Source organism: Cydia splendana, chromosome 16 (assembly GCF_910591565.1).
Source record: "Cydia splendana chromosome 16, ilCydSple1.2, whole genome shotgun sequence".
NCBI classification, from domain to species: Eukaryota; Metazoa; Arthropoda; class Insecta; order Lepidoptera; family Tortricidae; genus Cydia; species Cydia splendana.
The window spans coordinates 438,764-456,483 of NC_085975.1; the positions used below are offsets into that span (position 1 = coordinate 438,764).

Below are 17,720 nucleotides of genomic sequence, written 5' to 3' on the forward strand. Positions count from 1 at the left end.
TTGTGATTAGAAGGCACTTGAGGATAAATAGAAAAAACCTAGCTATCGTTTATCTAGCTAACATACTAGCTCTGATATCAGCGCCTACACTATAACACTAAACTCCCGCGTTTTGTACACATATTTAATTACACAAACGGGTCTACCGCGAAATAAATTCAATGTTTTTACCTTTAATTCTGATTGTTTGTTTTTCTTTCTTTCCGTGACCACAGCTGGTGCAACTCAGCTGAAATGTCGGAATTAAAGGTAAAAACAATGAAATTATATCGCGGTAGACCCGTTTGTGTAATTAAATATCAGCGCCTACACTGTTAACAGTACATCGGTGGACCTTATGCCTACTGTAATAAGGTCCACCGATGTACAGTTAGGGTGTCATGCTGTTTGTACATAATATTACCAGTATTTACTTTCAATTCATTGTAAAGATAACCGTCTTATAATACTCGTTATTAGATCAGTTAGAAACGAGTTATCTAATTTTAGGACTTTTAGGAGCAGTCCTACTTGGAATACATACTTGAACCTTCTACTTTCACCATGTTCTCAACAGAATTTCTTTCATGAAGGTCGTTCCAATGTATGTAACAACGCGCTGGGAACCTATGTAGTTCCATTTCAAGTTTAAGGTTTCTATATCGGCTACAATGTGGCAAACCCTCCAACGCCCACGGTCCCAACAGCGCCGGGTCATGTGGGCCGCCGACAGCCCACATGGGCAGTCAATACAGTCATGCATTCCCTTTGATCAAAATTGTAGCTAATTAGGATTATTATAATGTAGGTAACGTTTACGTTTAGGTACTCAGCTGCTGAGTGTTTTATTTATAAATGTACCTATACAGGGTGGAAAGATAAGTCGGGCCCTGGAGGGAAACTACCTTAAATCCTTAAGCTGGCTCATTTTACTTAAAGGAGACATTCCTTTATTTTTAAAAAGAAACAAAACTGCATTCAAAGTATTATTCTTTTTTTATTCAATTTGGCTTGTCTAAAAAAATCTTGAGTACTAAATATTAGATTTTATGGTGTACGATAGACGAGTGTAAGACCTAATGTTTCTTGGAGAAAAGTTATCATTAACATTAACTGTATCGACTAGTAGAATAAAATAGCGAGTTTTTATTTTTAAGAATTTTTAATCGGTTCGAGTCCCGGGCGAGGCAAGTGAGTTTTAGAAAATTATTGAATGCAGTTTTGTTTCTTTTTAAAAATAAAGGAATGTCTCCTTTAAGTAAAATGAGCCAGCAGGATTTAAGGTAGTTTCCCTCCAGGGCCCGACTTATCTTTCAACACTGTATAATGTTTTATGGCTTTGTGCAAAAGCACCCGAAGCCTAATCGTAGAATACATTTTTGAATTTTGAAGAATTTCAAAATATATAGGATCTATTAATAAATATGTTATGATGCCAAAATAAAACAACAAATTGTATAAAAACCATATATTATAATTAAAATTGAAAAGTAAAAATCACTCGCACATAGTCCGTTTATGAGATCGTAAGTAGAACCGGAGCGCACCGGGCGGGAGCCGGGCGCGGAACCAAATGTGATATGTCGATACATACGGCAAACGAAACGGCAGTCACATGAGATCGGACAGTATAAAATTATTTCCTATAACAATCTTAGTATATATCTTCCCTTAAACCTAGGGCGAGCCGCCCCGAACGATAAATATACCCGATTACAAGCGAACACGGCCGACCCGCGCGGCGCCCCACCACGGCCGCCGGGCGAGCTAAGGACTAGGAGAATTTGTGCAAACCGACCGGTCGAACCGTTCACCTCCTACACTAACGGACTCTCGGGGCCTTCACTATAAGGGGTTCTGGCGGCTGGTGGAGGGCACGGGCTGGTGCTGGGGCGGCTGGGGCGGCTGGGGCGCGGCGGGCGCGGCGGGCACGGCGCGGTAGGCGGCGCGCGCCGAGCGCGACGAGCCCGCCCGCCCGGCCCCCGCCTCCCGAGCGCACAAGCGCACCGCCAGCCCCACCAGCGTCAAGCACAGGCACGCCGCGCTCAGCCCCAACCCCTGCAAACCGCAACACTACAATATTAAAACACGAACGCCCCGTGCAGTTCTAAAGAAGCAGGCGTCCGGGCTCCCGGCGGCCCGCAACGATTCGAATGCGACGGGCCACTTTGGATTTTTAGTAACTATAGAATTTCTAGAATTGCCGAGTGGGCCGCTCGCCCGGCTTCTGCGGACCGCCAGTTCGCGTGGCGTTCGATGCTGGCCATTTAGGATGCAATTTTCTTCGATATTCTACGTTGCTAGCCGACAAGCATACCTACTCCCCGTGTGATGGTAAATGTTACACATTTATCCCCGATACCACAGAACCCCATACTCTCTCTTGAGAAGACCCAAACGAACAGATTTTTCCTACTCAATGTATTAACAAATACGGAGTGACTCACCGAGGCAGTGTATAACAGCGCCATGAGAGACGTGGGCGCGAGCCGGTACTCGGGCTGCAGTAACGCATGCAGGGAGCCCGCGCCGCCGGCTAGGAGGGTGCTGCCGCTCCACGCGTGCACTGCTAGGCCCTGAAGATACGCACAAAAACACTAGTCTATGTTAAGTTTACACCAACTTGACAGTGATAATGTATGAGAGTACTATTCGATTATCTTTACTGAGGTTGTACTTTCCCTGCACAATCTATAATATAAAAATTCTAACAAGCATGAATTAAAAATTGCGTTTGCATTTTTTCTTTCGCTATCCCCAGCTCCCACCATTTATTAAATCATTTATCCAAAAACCATATATCCAAAGTAATTAAATCATTTAAACCATTTGGGAGCTATGATATCACAGAAAGACACACATATCAACATTCAAAGCATTATAAATGTAAGTAGCATTACGAATTCATATCAAAATGCTAAAGTTCATTCGCAATCATCATCGGGGTCTCCACAAAACAATCTGCCGCACTCCGATTGGGCAGAGCACGTCTACTCCGACCGCGGTATTGCCGTGCCGATTTGAATCTCGATTATCCATCAGTGACTGACCAGCTTGTCCCAGCGCAGCGGCAGCAGCGCGTCGAGGCTGGTGATGCGCAGCAGGAGCAGCGCCAGGTGCAGCAGGGTGCTGGTGACGGCGCCCAGCTGCAGCAGCCGCACGCGGCCCGCGCCCGGCAGCGCCCACACCTGCAGCCCCGCGCCGGCCCACACGCAGCTGGCGCAACCCAGCGAACACAGCTACAGTTAAAAACACATTTCAATGTCTGTCTATAATGCTTAAGTATATATAATTTTCACCGCACCATGAGACTCAGACATGCAACAAATAATAGAATTTTTAGACAGAATTTCTCGGACTGTATTTTTTTTAAACCTATACACTAAATGCAATAAAATTATGGAACTGGATTACATCGTATATAATTAATTTAAAATACATCCCATCGTTTCGAACCCTTTACAGCGTTTTTCATAAGGGGCTGTCCATAAATTACGTCATCGATTTTTGACAATTTTGGACCCCCCCCCCTAAAATCATCCAAAAATCATGCTTCGAATGACCCCGTTTCCTCCTACGTCTTGCTACCGTCATCCGATGTCCAGACCCCCCCCCCCTAATTTGAAATGATGTAATTTATGAATAGCCCCTAAAGGGTTCAATACATCGGGATGCATTTTAAATTCATTATACGCGATATAATCCGTTTCATAGTTTTATTTAATGTGTAACATCGCGGTAACTGAAGACAATATTATACAGCAGCGGTCGGCAACAAGCGGCCCGCGAACCTCTCACTTGTGGCCCGCGAGCCTCCCTGGCTATTTTGTATGTAATATTGACAAACGACTATGTCTGAGAAAGTCATAAATATTAACAAAGTGCGGCCCGCGTCAACTTCGGTAACTACTATTTGGCCCTTGGCTGCTAAAAGGTTGCCGAACGCTGTTATACAGGGTGTAATCGTTAAGTGTAGCCAGGCGATAACAGATATCAGAAAACTTCAAATTGATATCGAAAGTGCGTTACCCAATGAGTAAAATGTAATTACTTAATAACTTTTTTTAAATAAAAGCAGAAATATCTTAACATTAACTTCAAACCCTCCCATACATTTAGTATGACGACTCACCCCTCAATGAATGTCGGTGTCGTAAGAGATAAAACTGCTTGAGATTTATTATTTGCGATAGTAAACTTTAATAAAATAATAAAACTACCGTTTATGAAATAATAAATCCTAACATTTATTTTTTAATTACACCACAAATTTTAAGAAAAATTCATTTAGAAACATTTAAGAGGGCCCATTATTGTATCGCACAAGAAGGGTGTCACTTCGAGCAATTACTTAACTGTAAACAAAAAATGTAGGTACTTCCTGAAAAATAAATGTTAGATTTATTATTTCATAAACGATATATGGGCCCGTAGTGATTTAATTCTCTTTGTATGGGCCATCGACGGCCCACGCGGCATCTCGGTATAGTTATAACCTGATGAACGTGATTTCTTGTGGGCCGTCAGCAGCCCATATAGCTTGAAGTAATGTGATATAGTCTTACAAGGTACTGAAAGTGTTTAGATGAATGCCACTTCCAATCACACTTGGTAACATTGAAGTTTAAAATTGATTTAACTTTGTAATATCCTCACATGAAACCAGGTCATTATTTATTTATTTATTTAGAAACAAACAGTCTCGTATTGCTACATTGGATACAATTGCAGTTAGTAATATTGTAGACTTACAGTTTCCTTAATTGGATTATATAAACCTAAACATTAAAATATGAAAGTACATAAGAATTATGAATTATCTCTATAAATCAAACATACTTAAACGGTGTATTAATGAACAGTGCCAGAAAACTTAAGTTATGTACATGTAATAACAATTATAATGCCTGTTAAATACATTGTAAAGATAATCGTTTGAAATTAGATAGTGTTTCATGAAAATTATGCATTGAACACATTAGTCAGATTAGGCTATAATGCATAATGATTAATGACTTATTTCCCAACAACAAGGATTACTTTTAGTGACCAAATTTTCCTTTCTAAATCAAATAATGTTTCGTTAGTAAGTGTTAAGTGTTATGTTAGAAATAAGTATTGCAATTTATTAAAACATACTTACGACTCACACTTTGTCGCTCGCAAGGTCAATAAAAAACTTGGTAACTAGTAATACTATACTACTACCCTTTGAACGCCACGCCTATCGCGTGCGGCGCGTCATCCTAAACCTTTTTGGAATGCCCGAAGGTTGATATCGGACTGTAGCCGCGCGCGTCCGGGGACGTCTTTAACGGTCAAAGGGTTAAGGGTCCTTGTGGTTGCAACTGCGCACTGGCGTACGCACTTAACCGCCAACTTAGTGTTACTACTGTTGCAACCGCAAGAATGCACTCGGCCGATGGGTATTATAGTTAGCCGGTGAACTGACCGTAATGAAGAGCATGGCCGCGCCCTGCTTGGTGAGCAGATGGCGGCAGCGGCAGTAGACGGGCGCGAGCGGGCGCGGCGGCGGCGGCGGCGCTCGGCGGTAGTGCGCGTGCGAGTCCCACGAGCGCTCCGTGCCCGCGCCCGAGCCCGAGCCCGAGCCCGGCGAGCGCGCGCCCGAGCCCGCCGTCGCGCCCAGCCCGCTGCCCGCGATCTCGAAGTCCTGCACCAAACCCGCGCTTGTACCCGACCCCGACCCCGCACCCGCACCCGCCACCGCACCCGCGTCTACCGCCGACTATAAGATGCCAGAGATAAACGCCGCTGACGAGGCCGAGCATAGGGACAAGCCGGTCCGAGTATTTACCTAACGGATGGTGCCAGCATAGGTTTTCCTTTCAAACCCTAGAATTGTGTCTAATTCTTGTTCTTTATTTGGAATTTAATGGCATGGATGATAGAGACAGGGAAAACCAATGCTGGCGCCATCTATGCAAACCTTTGACAGTTGCCATGCCTCATTTGTGAACCTTAATGCGATTACATAAAGTTCACAAATGTTCAGTCAAGAGTGCTGCTGTTAGTATATTAAAGCAGAGTTCTGTTAATATAGTTATTTATTTCTGCACCCAACCCGTGACACCTAGTCCCCAAGTTTAACCGAGACAGAGATAAACGCTGACATACAAGGCCAAAAGCAACACTGGTAGGTTCCTAGAGACAGACCAAGCTAACTCTGTATGACATTTGCAATGACAAACATCAATAACATCATTAATGGCATCATTAATGTAAAATTTCTATGAATATATCACATTTTCTGTTCCATTTGGTGTAGAGTTAGCTTAGACAGATTCTATGTTAAAGGATATTTAACTTTTGGTAGGACTACATTTTGATCTAAAGGTTTTAAATGGCTTGTGATTAATTATTGATTCTTGGCTCTGATTATAATTTAGTGGGAATAAATATAATCAAGAACTTTGCATTTGATTCTTTTGCATAATAAATACAGGCTTCTGCACCATCTTCTTAACCAAAATGCTAGTCACTGGTAAGAAGTGGTATATACCAAAGTTAATAAAACTTTACTGCAGCAACACAGGGTAACATTAATAAATTCACCCTGTATACCTAGGTTACCCTGCTCAAATAAAATAAAGCGAGGGAAAGGTAAATTGACTGATGTATTTGGTTTGCATGAACACATTATACTAAAACTAGTAGATCAGTGGAATTAAGAACTATGGCAGTGGAAATACATTTCGCTGACAACAATCTTAGCCACTCAACCGTCCGGCCCGCGAGACTGTTTTCCTGTCAACCGTCCGGGTTTTTTTAGCGACGCACGCCCCGCGCAGCGCATTCACAACTTTCTACAAAAATTATAACTACACTGCCATCTAAATTTTTTTAGAGCTAACTATTTTGTTAGGCTACATTGTCCCATCAAGAGAATTAGGAAATAATGCCGAAATATTCCGTTAGATGGCTCTGAAACCAATTCTTTCTACCACCCCTTTGGATAGTAAGGTTCCCGCGGACGGTTAAGAGCATATTTTTTTCGGATACTATGCTATCGTCGGACGGTCAAGTGGTTAGTTAAATTAGACCGTCATAGTTTTCATTGCTCTAAAAAAGCTTCAGGATAGAGCATTATTTTGTCCATATAAATGTTTGCAAACTAAATTTAGGCAACAGCTAGGCTAAACAAATCAGAAGTTTCAAAATTGATTAACTGGTAAAGTAAAGCCATCACAGATGGAAAACATCTTAAATTATTCACTGTAATCACACTCACTCACCTTGGCAAGCAAGCAGTTAAAACAGATCTAGGGCACAGTTACTAATGCAAGATTAATATGCCTATTGGCATCTAGTTCATTCCAATTTGAAGCTAGAAGGTAACCCATTACCATTCAAGATTGTGATTGAGAACAAGAAGCAAGTATCCAAACTTTAAATGTTAGAATTGCAATGAGTGTTATATCTTAATCTATTAGCATGGGGGGTAAAGGAAGGCAGGAATGAGAGGGACGGGGCGCTACAACACCTGTATGTCCTCGCCGCGGCAGCTAGTGGGCTCCAGGTCGCGAATCTCGTCCAGCAGCAGCTCCACCTCGTCCGTCGAGTACAGCTCGCTCACCGACACGTAGCGCGCCGCCGCCGCGTGCATCGCGCTCTACCGCAGCCCGCAGCCCGCAGCCACGCTCCGCCTGCACCCACAGCACAACATAACCAACCCAGCCACACCACCACTCCTCCCGACGGTCTCCATCCACAACTGCCAGGGCCTACCTCGCCCGCACGATGACATCGAGATTCCGTCCTGTCTGTAACCACATAATCCAGAGGCGCGGCTATCGTTTTATCGACAAAAAAACTAAACAAATTCAATCTAATGACGCTTCATGGGGACGCCATGTTTGTTATCATTTTTTGTCTATGGGCCGACGTGAAGAGAGGAGTGGTGCCTATTATAGGTCAGAATAATTAATTTTATGGAAATTTCATATCATTTATTAATTCTAATCTAACAAAAATATTACTCGTAATAGTAGGTATTTAATTCAAATGGGAATAATAGTTATTCAATCAAAAGCGTTTAATTGAAATTCAAAGCTATTCAAGACTATTTTATTTCCGCCTGTACACAAAAGCCGTTGAGCAGCAAAGACCATGCAAAGACAATAGACAAGCGAGCGAAACGAACAGTGGAACGAAACGGCGAATCAATGTCAAACTTGTCGAAGTGCTTTTGATTTACCTCTCATGGAACTTAAAAATTAACTTTATTTTCGTTTAAATAAAAGCTCTCACCATTAGGAACTCCAATATAGATTTAAATTACTTCATTCTGAAGAAATTGCAATGATACGTCGCCTCCTATAACTTTCTAAACATTTTAGTTGATGGTTGAATTTATAAAAACTGACGGTAAGTTTTAAACGTTATGAAGTAGCTTAAAATTGCTGTTAAAAACACTTATATTGATATTTCCATGTACTTCGTTTATGTTTGTAGTAAATAAGTTATCAAGAAGTGGTATTATTTATTTTTGTCATACTTATGAAACATAACCTACGTATGTAAACAAAGGGGTTGTTGTGTGCAGATGCACATCCTGTGCACGATATGCAGCGACCTGGTGAACCCGGCCGAGAGCCTGTACGTCACCAAGTGCGGCCATCTCTTCCACTACCAGTGTCTCGCGCAATGGATCGAAAGGTACCATAATTATTGTTACTTAGTTTGCTATGAAACAGACTTTTCACATTGGTCCCATTATGGGGAACTTATAGCATAACCATCTAACCAACCATCTGTGTCGTAAGCAGAGCTAAAACATACTGTCTTCCTAATCTGTTTCTTTAAGGTGTCAATGACATACATGACAGTGCTCAGATGAAATGGCAATAACATTGGTCAGATCTAGCTGACAAAATTTAGGATATTTTGAAATTGTTCTCTTATATATCCCATTTCAATAAAAATAAATAATGTAATGTTCCTTAAATCAACCATCTATATATTGAAAACCAAAGTAGAAGATTTACCAATAACTCTGGCTAAAATTATTTTATGTCAATATTTATTTCCAGATCGAAATCCTGCCCACAATGCCGCAACAAGGTGACAGACCGGTGCATGTTCCGCATGTACCCGACGGTGTCCAACGAGAACTCCGGGGAAGATGCAGCAACTCTGCAGTCAAGGCTAGACGATGCCATGCTGCAACTGCGGACACAGAAGACAGAGCAGAGGGAACTGAAGGACAAGCTTGCTGCCGCCACAAAAGAGGCTAACAAAAAAGAGTAAAGTTGAATGCTTAACATATTCAGTGCCGGAAACCTGACTGTCGGGTATTTTATGATTTCGTTCCCAGGCCAGAGGACCCGCTTTATATGACGAAATTGTTGTGGCCTGGCACGGACGTCTTGTTTATTTGTGATCAAATCAAGGATCATAAATTAGTATAATAGGACTCCCTATTATTGGTATATACATACTAAACTAAAGCAGCAGCACAGGAGCTGTTTTAAAAGCTGTTTGCTTCAAAGCAAACATGTTCCTTCCAATTTAGGTCACAAAGATGAAAGCCCTCAAATACACAAAATCCCTATTTTAACTAAGCAATTCAAAAATATCTTGGCTTTTGATAAAGTAAACTGAAATTTAACAAAAGAGGTATAATAATTGTCCTTTTTTATGGGTTATTCCCACTAGTTACCACCAAGTTCTTACCAGTAGTAACTACTGGGAATTTTTTTACCACTGGTAACTACTGGAAAAAAAAAAATCCCACTAGTTACCACCAACTCGGCTTGGTGGTAACTACTGGGAAATATTGTTAGAATTTAATACTAATAAAAACAGTATAAATAGTATAGTATAAAATGTAGCGTGCTGTAATAAATAATTATGTGTCAGTTAGTGATTCAGTAAACTGCTTTAAAAGTGACCAAAAATATTAAAACAGTTTTACCGGTTTAAGTGTAAAAACTAAAATAGAAGAGTCTCATTCTAGTTAAGTAGAAATTTACTTGTTATCCGGATTAAATTATTTTATTAACTGTAAATTGAATTACATATTTATACAAACGAACAAACAAATCAGTCAAAAACCGACAGAACTGATTTCGTTTTATTATTTACAGCTATGTACTTCATTTCGTTCTATTATAACATGATGCAGAGCTGGAATATGTAGGTATTCATAGTTTGTAGTCAGACTAAATAATTAAAGGGCATGGTTGTTATTAAAACCGCTTAGGGCGCGCTTCGGATGGGCTGGCTGCTCGGACTAACCAGGATAGGGTCGCATTCCAATTACGCTCGGGTAGTACATCGCTCGGTCATGTTACGCTGGTTGGATCGATTGCTTAAACACCAATGCTAGCGGGATGGTAATAACACTCTACCAGAGGGGCATCAGGTACTATTCGTACACTTCTTTTTTTGTATTTAACTTTTATTCTTTTGGAAAATATGTTAATTGGAAGAACGTGTAAGTAATTAAAATCACATAAAACAACCTTAAATTGAGAACGACGAAGGGGCTAGAGGGCGTCAGGCTAAGAGCCAAATTCAGACAAAGATTAAAATAATAATAATAAATTATGTACTTTATCTGATTCTGATGGCGATGGTGTGCGTCCAGCTCTGCGTCGTGTTATAATAGAACGAAATGAAGTACATAGCTGTAAATAATAAGACGAAATCAGTTCTGTCGGTTTGTGACTGATTTGTTTGTTCGTTTGTATAAATATGTAATTCAATTTACAGTTAATAAGATAAATTTAATCCGGATAATAAGTTAATTTCTACTTAACTAGAATGAGACTTCTATTTTAGTTTTTACACTTATACCGGTAAAACTGTTTTAATATTTTTGATCACTTTTAAAGCAGTTTACTGAATCACTAACTGACACATAATTATTTATTACAGCACGCTACATTTATATTATACTATTTATACTGTTTTTATTAGTATTAAATTCTAACAATAACAAGTCGAGTTGGTGGTAACTAGTGGGATTTTTTTTTCCCAGTAGTTACCAGTGGTAAAAGGTGGGAAAAAATTCCCAGTAGTTACCACTGGTAAGAACTTGGTGGTAACTAGTGGGAATAACCCTTTTTTATCAATGAAGTTTTTGTAATTTTTCAGAAAAAAATGTCGGTTGTGGCAAGGATTACAATTTAAAGAGCAATTTTTCAGCTAACATAATTATGTTGATTGCTTCAAACTTCATTATTAATATATTTCACAGGGAGCTACTAAAAGCGGCAGAGAAGAGACTTGTAAGCCGAGACTCGGCCGTCTCAGCGCTGCGGGAACAGCTAGAGTATGTTAAAATACAAAACAAGGAGACACAACGGCTAAAGGAAGAGAATGAGGCACTAAAGAAGAATATACAGACTCTGAATGGGTAAATGTGTAATTTTTTCAGTGTTGTTTAATAAATAAACACTTGGATGGTTTTTGTTTCGAGACTAAGAAAAAAGGTGGAGATCATTTTTTACCTCAGTGGCTCGAAAAACAGTACAAAGATGATGTTGCTAGAAAACCGAGAAAAAATGCATTTTGATGACTGCTTGCATTGAGGAAAAGATTGTCTCATAAGCAGTATGAGTCAAAGTGATTCTAATTTGCTCTAGGAAGTTAATATTTGATTAACTTTGGTCTCTTGTTATCTTTGAGCTGATTTATTTAAAATTACTACTTCATTTCCCGCGAAAGCCATTGCAACAACACAATTCACAAATGTCGACCATTGTTGTTAGAGCTCATATTCAATGAATTGTTTTAGGCTGCAGAAGGTGCTGAATGCGACCGCAGGCGAAGTGGAGGAGACGCTTCGAGGCTATTCGGATTTGCGGACGCTTGCCACCTTCGCCGCCGCACTCAAACGGTACCCTTATAACAATATAAGACGCATTTTTTTCTAGTACAGGGTCATAAATAATAACAGATAAGATTTTCGTTTCTGGTTTGCACTTCAACCATCATTGATGTCGCATTTGGGGGGGTCCAACTGCAGAGGGGAGACACAGACTTAAAATTATATCTGTGGGAGATACCTTTTGGAATTAAAAGTATTATGTTAAGTGCGAATTTATACATTTTCTACATGCGTTTAGTAGCAAATGTATGAATGAAGTAAGTTGGGCCTTAGATATTTTATTTATATTACTCACAAAACATGACAATATAGGCAGAACGAAGTTACTTTAGTTACGTATAATAATATAATGTGGTGTATTTCAGTGCACTGTGTGACTCGGAGTCCAAGAAACGCTCGTGCCGGGAGTTACAGCACAGCGCTGAACAACGTTTGGCCGCCATGCGCGTCAGATATGAGGACCTGCAGGCTAAGTTTGGGTGAGTGGACATTTTCAACCATTTCCAATTCCATTTATATATACATATCTCGGCGAATACAAAACTTCCTCCTTTTTTTAATCGATTATTTATAAAGTATTAAAGATTAAAATTCCAATGGCAAAAGTTCTGCAAATTAAAATGTAATTCGGCAGACAAGTGCAAGAGAACCTAACCGACATGGAGCGCAAATACGAAGCGTTAAAACACAAGCGGAAAGCGAGCGGCGACGCGGAGCCGCGCGACGCCAAGCAGGCGCGCCCCTCGCCCGCCTCCCCCGCCACCCCCGCCACCGCCGCCACCGCCGCCATCGCCAGGCTGAGCAGCAGCTTCGACGATGATGTCGTCGACGTCGTTACTGAGAAGGAAGATAGCTTTGTAAGTATACCTTTGTTAAGGGTCAGATTGCAAGCGCCAAGCGCCCATGTTTGAAGTGGTTAACCGGATAGTTAAGTCTCCGTTCAAGCTTGGGCTAAAATGTTTTCATATATCCGGAGTTTCTCCTCTGCAGGTCGCGTGAAATTTTCTGAGCCAGTTCGAGCCATACATTTGTTCAGTTATAATTTTATTATGTTCTGCTCTCGGAGCAAAACATAAAACTGTAGACCTCGGGGTCTTCAGCTCACAAAGCCACTAGTAAATATTTATATTTAAAAAACCGGCCAAGTGCGAGTTGGACTCGCGCACGAAGGGTTCCGTACCACTACGCAAAAAACGGTAAAAAAATCACGTTTGTTATATGGGAGCCCCACTTAAATATTTATTATGTTCTGTTTTTAGTATTTGTTGTCATAGTGGCAACAGAAATATATCATTTGTGAAAATTTCAACTGACTAGCGCTCACGATTCATGAGATACAGCCTGGTGACAGACAGACGGACGGACAGCGAAGTCTTAGTAATAGGGTCTCGTTTTTACCCTTTGGGTACGGAACCCTAAAAAACATGTTATTTGCAGAACACGGCTGTGAGACGCATCATACAGTCGGACTCCCCCTATTTGAACCTGAAGCAGAGCGGTCTCGCGCTGGGCACTTTACATCAACGGAAGCCTGTGCCGGCCAATCTAAAGGTACCTATTCTCAATTTTAATTACAAATTATTTACATTGACGAGTTTGTCTTTATTTTTATATTTTTTCAAAAATATGTTAATGCCATTCATCGCTAATTAAAAAGTTAGGAAGGGGCTTCTATGATTATTTTGGCCTAGCAGCACGGAATCGAATAGTTGCCCTCGGTCATTCGGTGACCCATTTAAAAAAGGCTTACCAGGCAACTAAAATATTAAACAGGAACTTTCACTGGGCATATAATAATATCATTTGGCTGTGCATTCATATTTTAGCGCCAATAAATTTATATTAGCCTCAAATTTAAGCATCATATTATTAAAAAACTGACAACAAAATCAAGCCACCCAAATAATTGATAGAGAACTTGAATTGATAGGCTGGCGACGCTGGCGACGCTGGCGTCTAAAATAATAAGTTGGAAACTAATATTGTAAAGTGATCATAAAATTTGGTTGTTTATATATGTACATATACAGAATACCTAAGATACCTATATACATAAGCTTTAAATTCTCCATTTCTAAATAATTTAAACAAATTTAAACAAATGCATACCTAGTACATTAAATTGACAAATTTCCTAATCCACAACACATCACGAATTTTTTACCAATGGTCAGTACCTATATATACGACTATAAAGTCGAAATTCCTAATCATGAAACACCTAATGGCCATTATACCGTTAGGTCTTTAAATTTTTAATTACTCATTTCAATAGTTATCACGGTGTTCTGCAAGAGTCCAAAGATAGGTGCGACGACGAGCGAATCGAGGAGGAGCGTGTTAGGTTGACCGTGTAGGGATAAAAAAAATATTTTAAAGGAACTTCATTTTTGAATTCATAGATAGCCGTTTTCTTTTTAAAATGTGCTTCATAAATGGTCTCCAATATAATAATTCAGTTGCCAAATAAATATTTGGTACCTGCCTAAAAATAAACAAAAGCTGTAACGGCATTATAATGTTGTCTCATATTGATATATTTTAAGGCCCTGTTTTTGTTGCCAATCTATAATTTTAGTACCCCTTTCTATTTTTTTAAACTACTCAAATTCGATTAATTAGTTGACCGGTTAAATACGTGCCTTTATAAAATCCTGTCATACTATACAGTGTGGAAAGATAACTCGGGCCCTGGAGGGAAACTACCTTAAATCCTTAAGCTGGCTCATTTTACTTAAAGGAGACATTCCTTTATTTTTTTAAAGTAACAAAACTGCATTCAAAGAATTTCTAAAACTCGGTTGCCTCGCCCGAGACTCGAACCGACTAAAAATTCCAAAAAATAAAAACTCGCAATTTTATTCTACTAGTCGATACAGTTAATATTAATGATAACATTTCTCCAAGAAACATTAGGTCTTACACTCGTCTGTCGTACAAAATATCCATAAAATGTAATATTTAGTACTCAAGATTTTTTTTAGACAAGCCAAATTGAAGAAAAAAAGAAAAATACTTTGAATGCAGTTATGTTTCTTTTTGAAAATAAAGGAATGTCTCCTTTAAGTAAAATGAGCCAGCTTAAGGATTTAAGGTAGTTTCCCTCTAGGGCCTGACTTATCTTTCCACCCTGTATAATATATCGTCGGCTAAAAACCATAGTACATGCTTGGCTTAGTTCAGAACTAGGTGCTAGAACTAGTTCTGAACTAAGCCAAGATCTGTGCAAGATTGTCTTCAAAGGCCATAGTCGGTTTTCCATAGTAAGTTGGCCTTTAAATCAATTCGATTCGGGTTTTTTTTATGAGTACCTCTTATGGTGAAGGATATTTTTGCTGAGTATCAACATCCTACTAGTGACAGTTTTTGCCTTATGATTTTATTAATTATTTTCTTTAATGTATTGTTTTTCGGGATGTATTCAAGCGATTTGCTTGCACCGATACTCAAAAAACGAATACCAATTATATAAAAAAAAAGAAAAATGAAGAAAAAAAAAACATTTTTTTATGTCGTTGTGAAGTAGCACACCTCTAATTTTTTTTCTAGTTGTAGGCCAGACATTGGCCTACTACTTGCCTAAATATCAAGTTGTCATTGGCATTTTACTCTTAAATACGACAACCTGATAAGAAAACGCAAACATAATCGAAGAGTTTGTATACTACATTGAAAAACACCGATTGAGTACAGGACTTGACCACACATGTTGCAAATTTTTGACAGGAAGTACCGTTTGGAAAATTTTGATATTTAGGCAAGTAGTAGGCCAATGTCTGGCCTACAACCAGAAAAAAAATAGAGGTGTCGCTACTTCACAACGACATAAAAAAAAATTTTTTTTTTTTTTTACTTCATTTTTCTTTTTTTTTTATATGACAACTGGTATTCGTTTTTTGAGTATCGGTGCATACCTAAATAAAGAACACTATTTATAAAATTTAAGCAAATCGCTTGAATACATCCCGAAAAACAATACATTAAAAAAAAAATCATAAGTCAAAAACTGTCACTAGTAGGATGTTGATACTCAGCAAAAATATCCTTATACCATAAGAGGTACTCACAAAAAAAAACCCGAATCAAATTGATTTAAGGGCCAACCTACTATGGCCTTTATTAATTTAAATATTATTTTCCAGCTGTCAGATTTCTCGATCCTCCGCTGCGCGCCAACCAGCATCTTCCACAAGCCACCACCCCTCGAGCCCTCCCGCGACGAGTTCAACACGGCCTTCACCTCCCTCCCCCCCGCCGCCCTCTACGACGGGCTGGGCGGCCACGGCCTCCCCGACGTCTTTCCCACCCCCCGCCCCAAGGTGCCTAAGGTCACCAGCAAGCATAAGCTGAAGAGGTTCAACTCGACTGGTAACAGGGACATATCGCAGATGTTCGCCGGACTACGGGATAAGGACTAAGGCTGAATTGATAATTGGATAAGCCAATTGATAATCTAATCATCTTACTTTTTAGATAAATTGAGCGTAGTCGACCTGCCGTTCGGGTATCTGGGATACAAAATGTAGATGGCCTGATGTTCGCCGGGCTACGGGACTACGCGCTACACTAACTAGAGTGTGTGTAGATATATCATATTGGACACCCGGCTCGCTTAGCCATTTCTGCCGCTGACTGTATTAAAAGCAACATTGCTATATTTGATATACCTAAAGACGTAGCAGTAAAGTTTACGAAAAAACAGAGTTAGACCAACATAAATCTGCAACGATTTTGATAGCACACGCAGTGCAAGTGTAATGTCATAGAACTTTGACGTTTAAAATAACACTTGCTCTGCGTGTGTTATCAAAATCGTTGCAGACTTGTCTTGGTCTGACTACAACAGTATTGATTATGGTACATTAAGTACCAAATCAACCAGCTAAATCAAGACTAGAATTAAACATAAGATGATAAGATTGATAAGACTCACATCACAAACATAAAATTTCCAAATCACTACTTACTGGATATTACCTACTTTATAAGGTCCTTACAAGTTGATATTGAAGTTGGCCATATTGTAGCATAATAAGTTATTTGATTGTCGACGATATTTCGTTGTATCTGGTTGTATTATACCTAGTTAAGGCTACCTCAGTTTTGATGTTAATCTTGCATATTATCCAAGATTAGCTTTACACTGAATTTGTAGAATATGTACAGACGACCACCAGCGGTGCTGTGTTGTTACTGTTAATTATATTAAGAACAATTGTTAATATCAATCAAATTTGATTGATTTGTTTAATGTATGTACACATATTATATATATTAGGTGTCATATAATAAGAATAAGTAGGTGTGTTCTACAGCAAGACTGATATGTTAAAATCACAAAAAATTATAATATGTATATAATTACTGAATTTGCATTTTATTAAGTACACCACTATGAATATGTTACAGAACTAGGCTTACTTTACAGAAATCGACCCTAAATATTAATGTTTAGGTTCCGTTTTTAAATGGAGTGGTTACTTAATCAACTATCATTCATTCAGCACTACCAAAAAGAATAGATAGTATAGAGGGGTCCTGTCATTGTCAATTTTGTAGTCACGGTACATTTACTGCCATCTATCGACACACGATTAAAACTTAAAATAAAATTGAAAATGTATAAAATAATCAAAATATGTTTACGGATAAATGATTCTTAATTTTTATTGTTCCATACTGACCCATGTTCTTTCACTGATATGTGTTAAAATTGTTAAATACCAAACGGTGTCGCTAACGCCATCTAGCCGAGAATAGGCCAAAGGTAATGGCGCCATCTATTCGAGAATGACTTTTCCTTGGCCGTCCGAGGCACGTTTTTTTCTTAGACTTTATTTATCTTCTTTTTCTGATTCTGATTCTTATACGGAGTTATATATATCTC

General features: G+C 39.3%; 2 protein-coding genes across 3 annotated transcripts; one reads left to right on the plus strand and one right to left on the minus strand.

The window, feature by feature from the left end:
- Positions 1-1,432: 1,432 nt before the first annotated feature.
- LOC134797946 (uncharacterized) lies at positions 1,433-7,893 on the minus strand. 2 transcript variants are annotated; one of them, XM_063770283.1, is made up of 6 exons: positions 7,726-7,893; positions 7,481-7,643; positions 5,432-5,725; positions 3,030-3,218; positions 2,427-2,555; positions 1,433-2,037 (listed from the first exon to the last, which is right to left on the minus strand). In XM_063770283.1, the coding sequence occupies exons 2-6, from the start codon at positions 7,601-7,603 to the stop codon at positions 1,825-1,827; spliced, it is 948 nt and encodes a 315-aa protein (XP_063626353.1). In that variant the 5' UTR covers positions 7,604-7,643; positions 7,726-7,893; the 3' UTR covers positions 1,433-1,824. The 2 variants fall into 2 exon arrangements, with proteins under 2 accessions (XP_063626353.1, XP_063626354.1); XM_063770284.1 differs by having other exon boundaries at positions 5,432-5,650; positions 7,726-7,892.
- Positions 7,894-8,185: 292 nt separating this feature from the next.
- On the plus strand, positions 8,186-16,966 carry LOC134797945 (E3 ubiquitin-protein ligase TRAIP-like). Its single transcript, XM_063770282.1, has 9 exons — positions 8,186-8,364; positions 8,543-8,655; positions 9,030-9,242; positions 11,201-11,359; positions 11,741-11,842; positions 12,199-12,312; positions 12,468-12,690; positions 13,271-13,384; positions 15,976-16,966. The coding sequence occupies exons 2-9, from the start codon at positions 8,543-8,545 to the stop codon at positions 16,249-16,251; spliced, it is 1,314 nt and encodes a 437-aa protein (XP_063626352.1). The 5' UTR covers positions 8,186-8,364; the 3' UTR covers positions 16,252-16,966.
- Positions 16,967-17,720: the final 754 nt, after the last annotated feature.

Excerpts from the sequence above, each read along its gene's own strand:
- LOC134797946 (XM_063770283.1), bottom strand. The coding sequence starts at position 7,603 with ATGCACGCGGCGGCGGCGCGCTACGTGTCGGTGAGCGAGCTGTACTCG. Across the intron at positions 5,726-7,480 it reads GCCGCGGCGAGGACATACAG|TCGGCGGTAGACGCGGGTGC; the intron begins GTGTTGTAGCGC and ends GGCATCTTATAG. Across the intron at positions 3,219-5,431 it reads CGGCCATGCTCTTCATTACG|CTGTGTTCGCTGGGTTGCGC; the intron begins GTCAGTTCACCG and ends TTTTAACTGTAG.
- LOC134797945 (XM_063770282.1), top strand. The coding sequence starts at position 8,543 with ATGCACATCCTGTGCACGATATGCAGCGACCTGGTGAACCCGGCCGAG. Across the intron at positions 9,243-11,200 it reads AAAGAGGCTAACAAAAAAGA|GGAGCTACTAAAAGCGGCAG; the intron begins GTAAAGTTGAAT and ends TATATTTCACAG. Across the intron at positions 11,843-12,198 it reads TTCGCCGCCGCACTCAAACG|TGCACTGTGTGACTCGGAGT; the intron begins GTACCCTTATAA and ends GGTGTATTTCAG.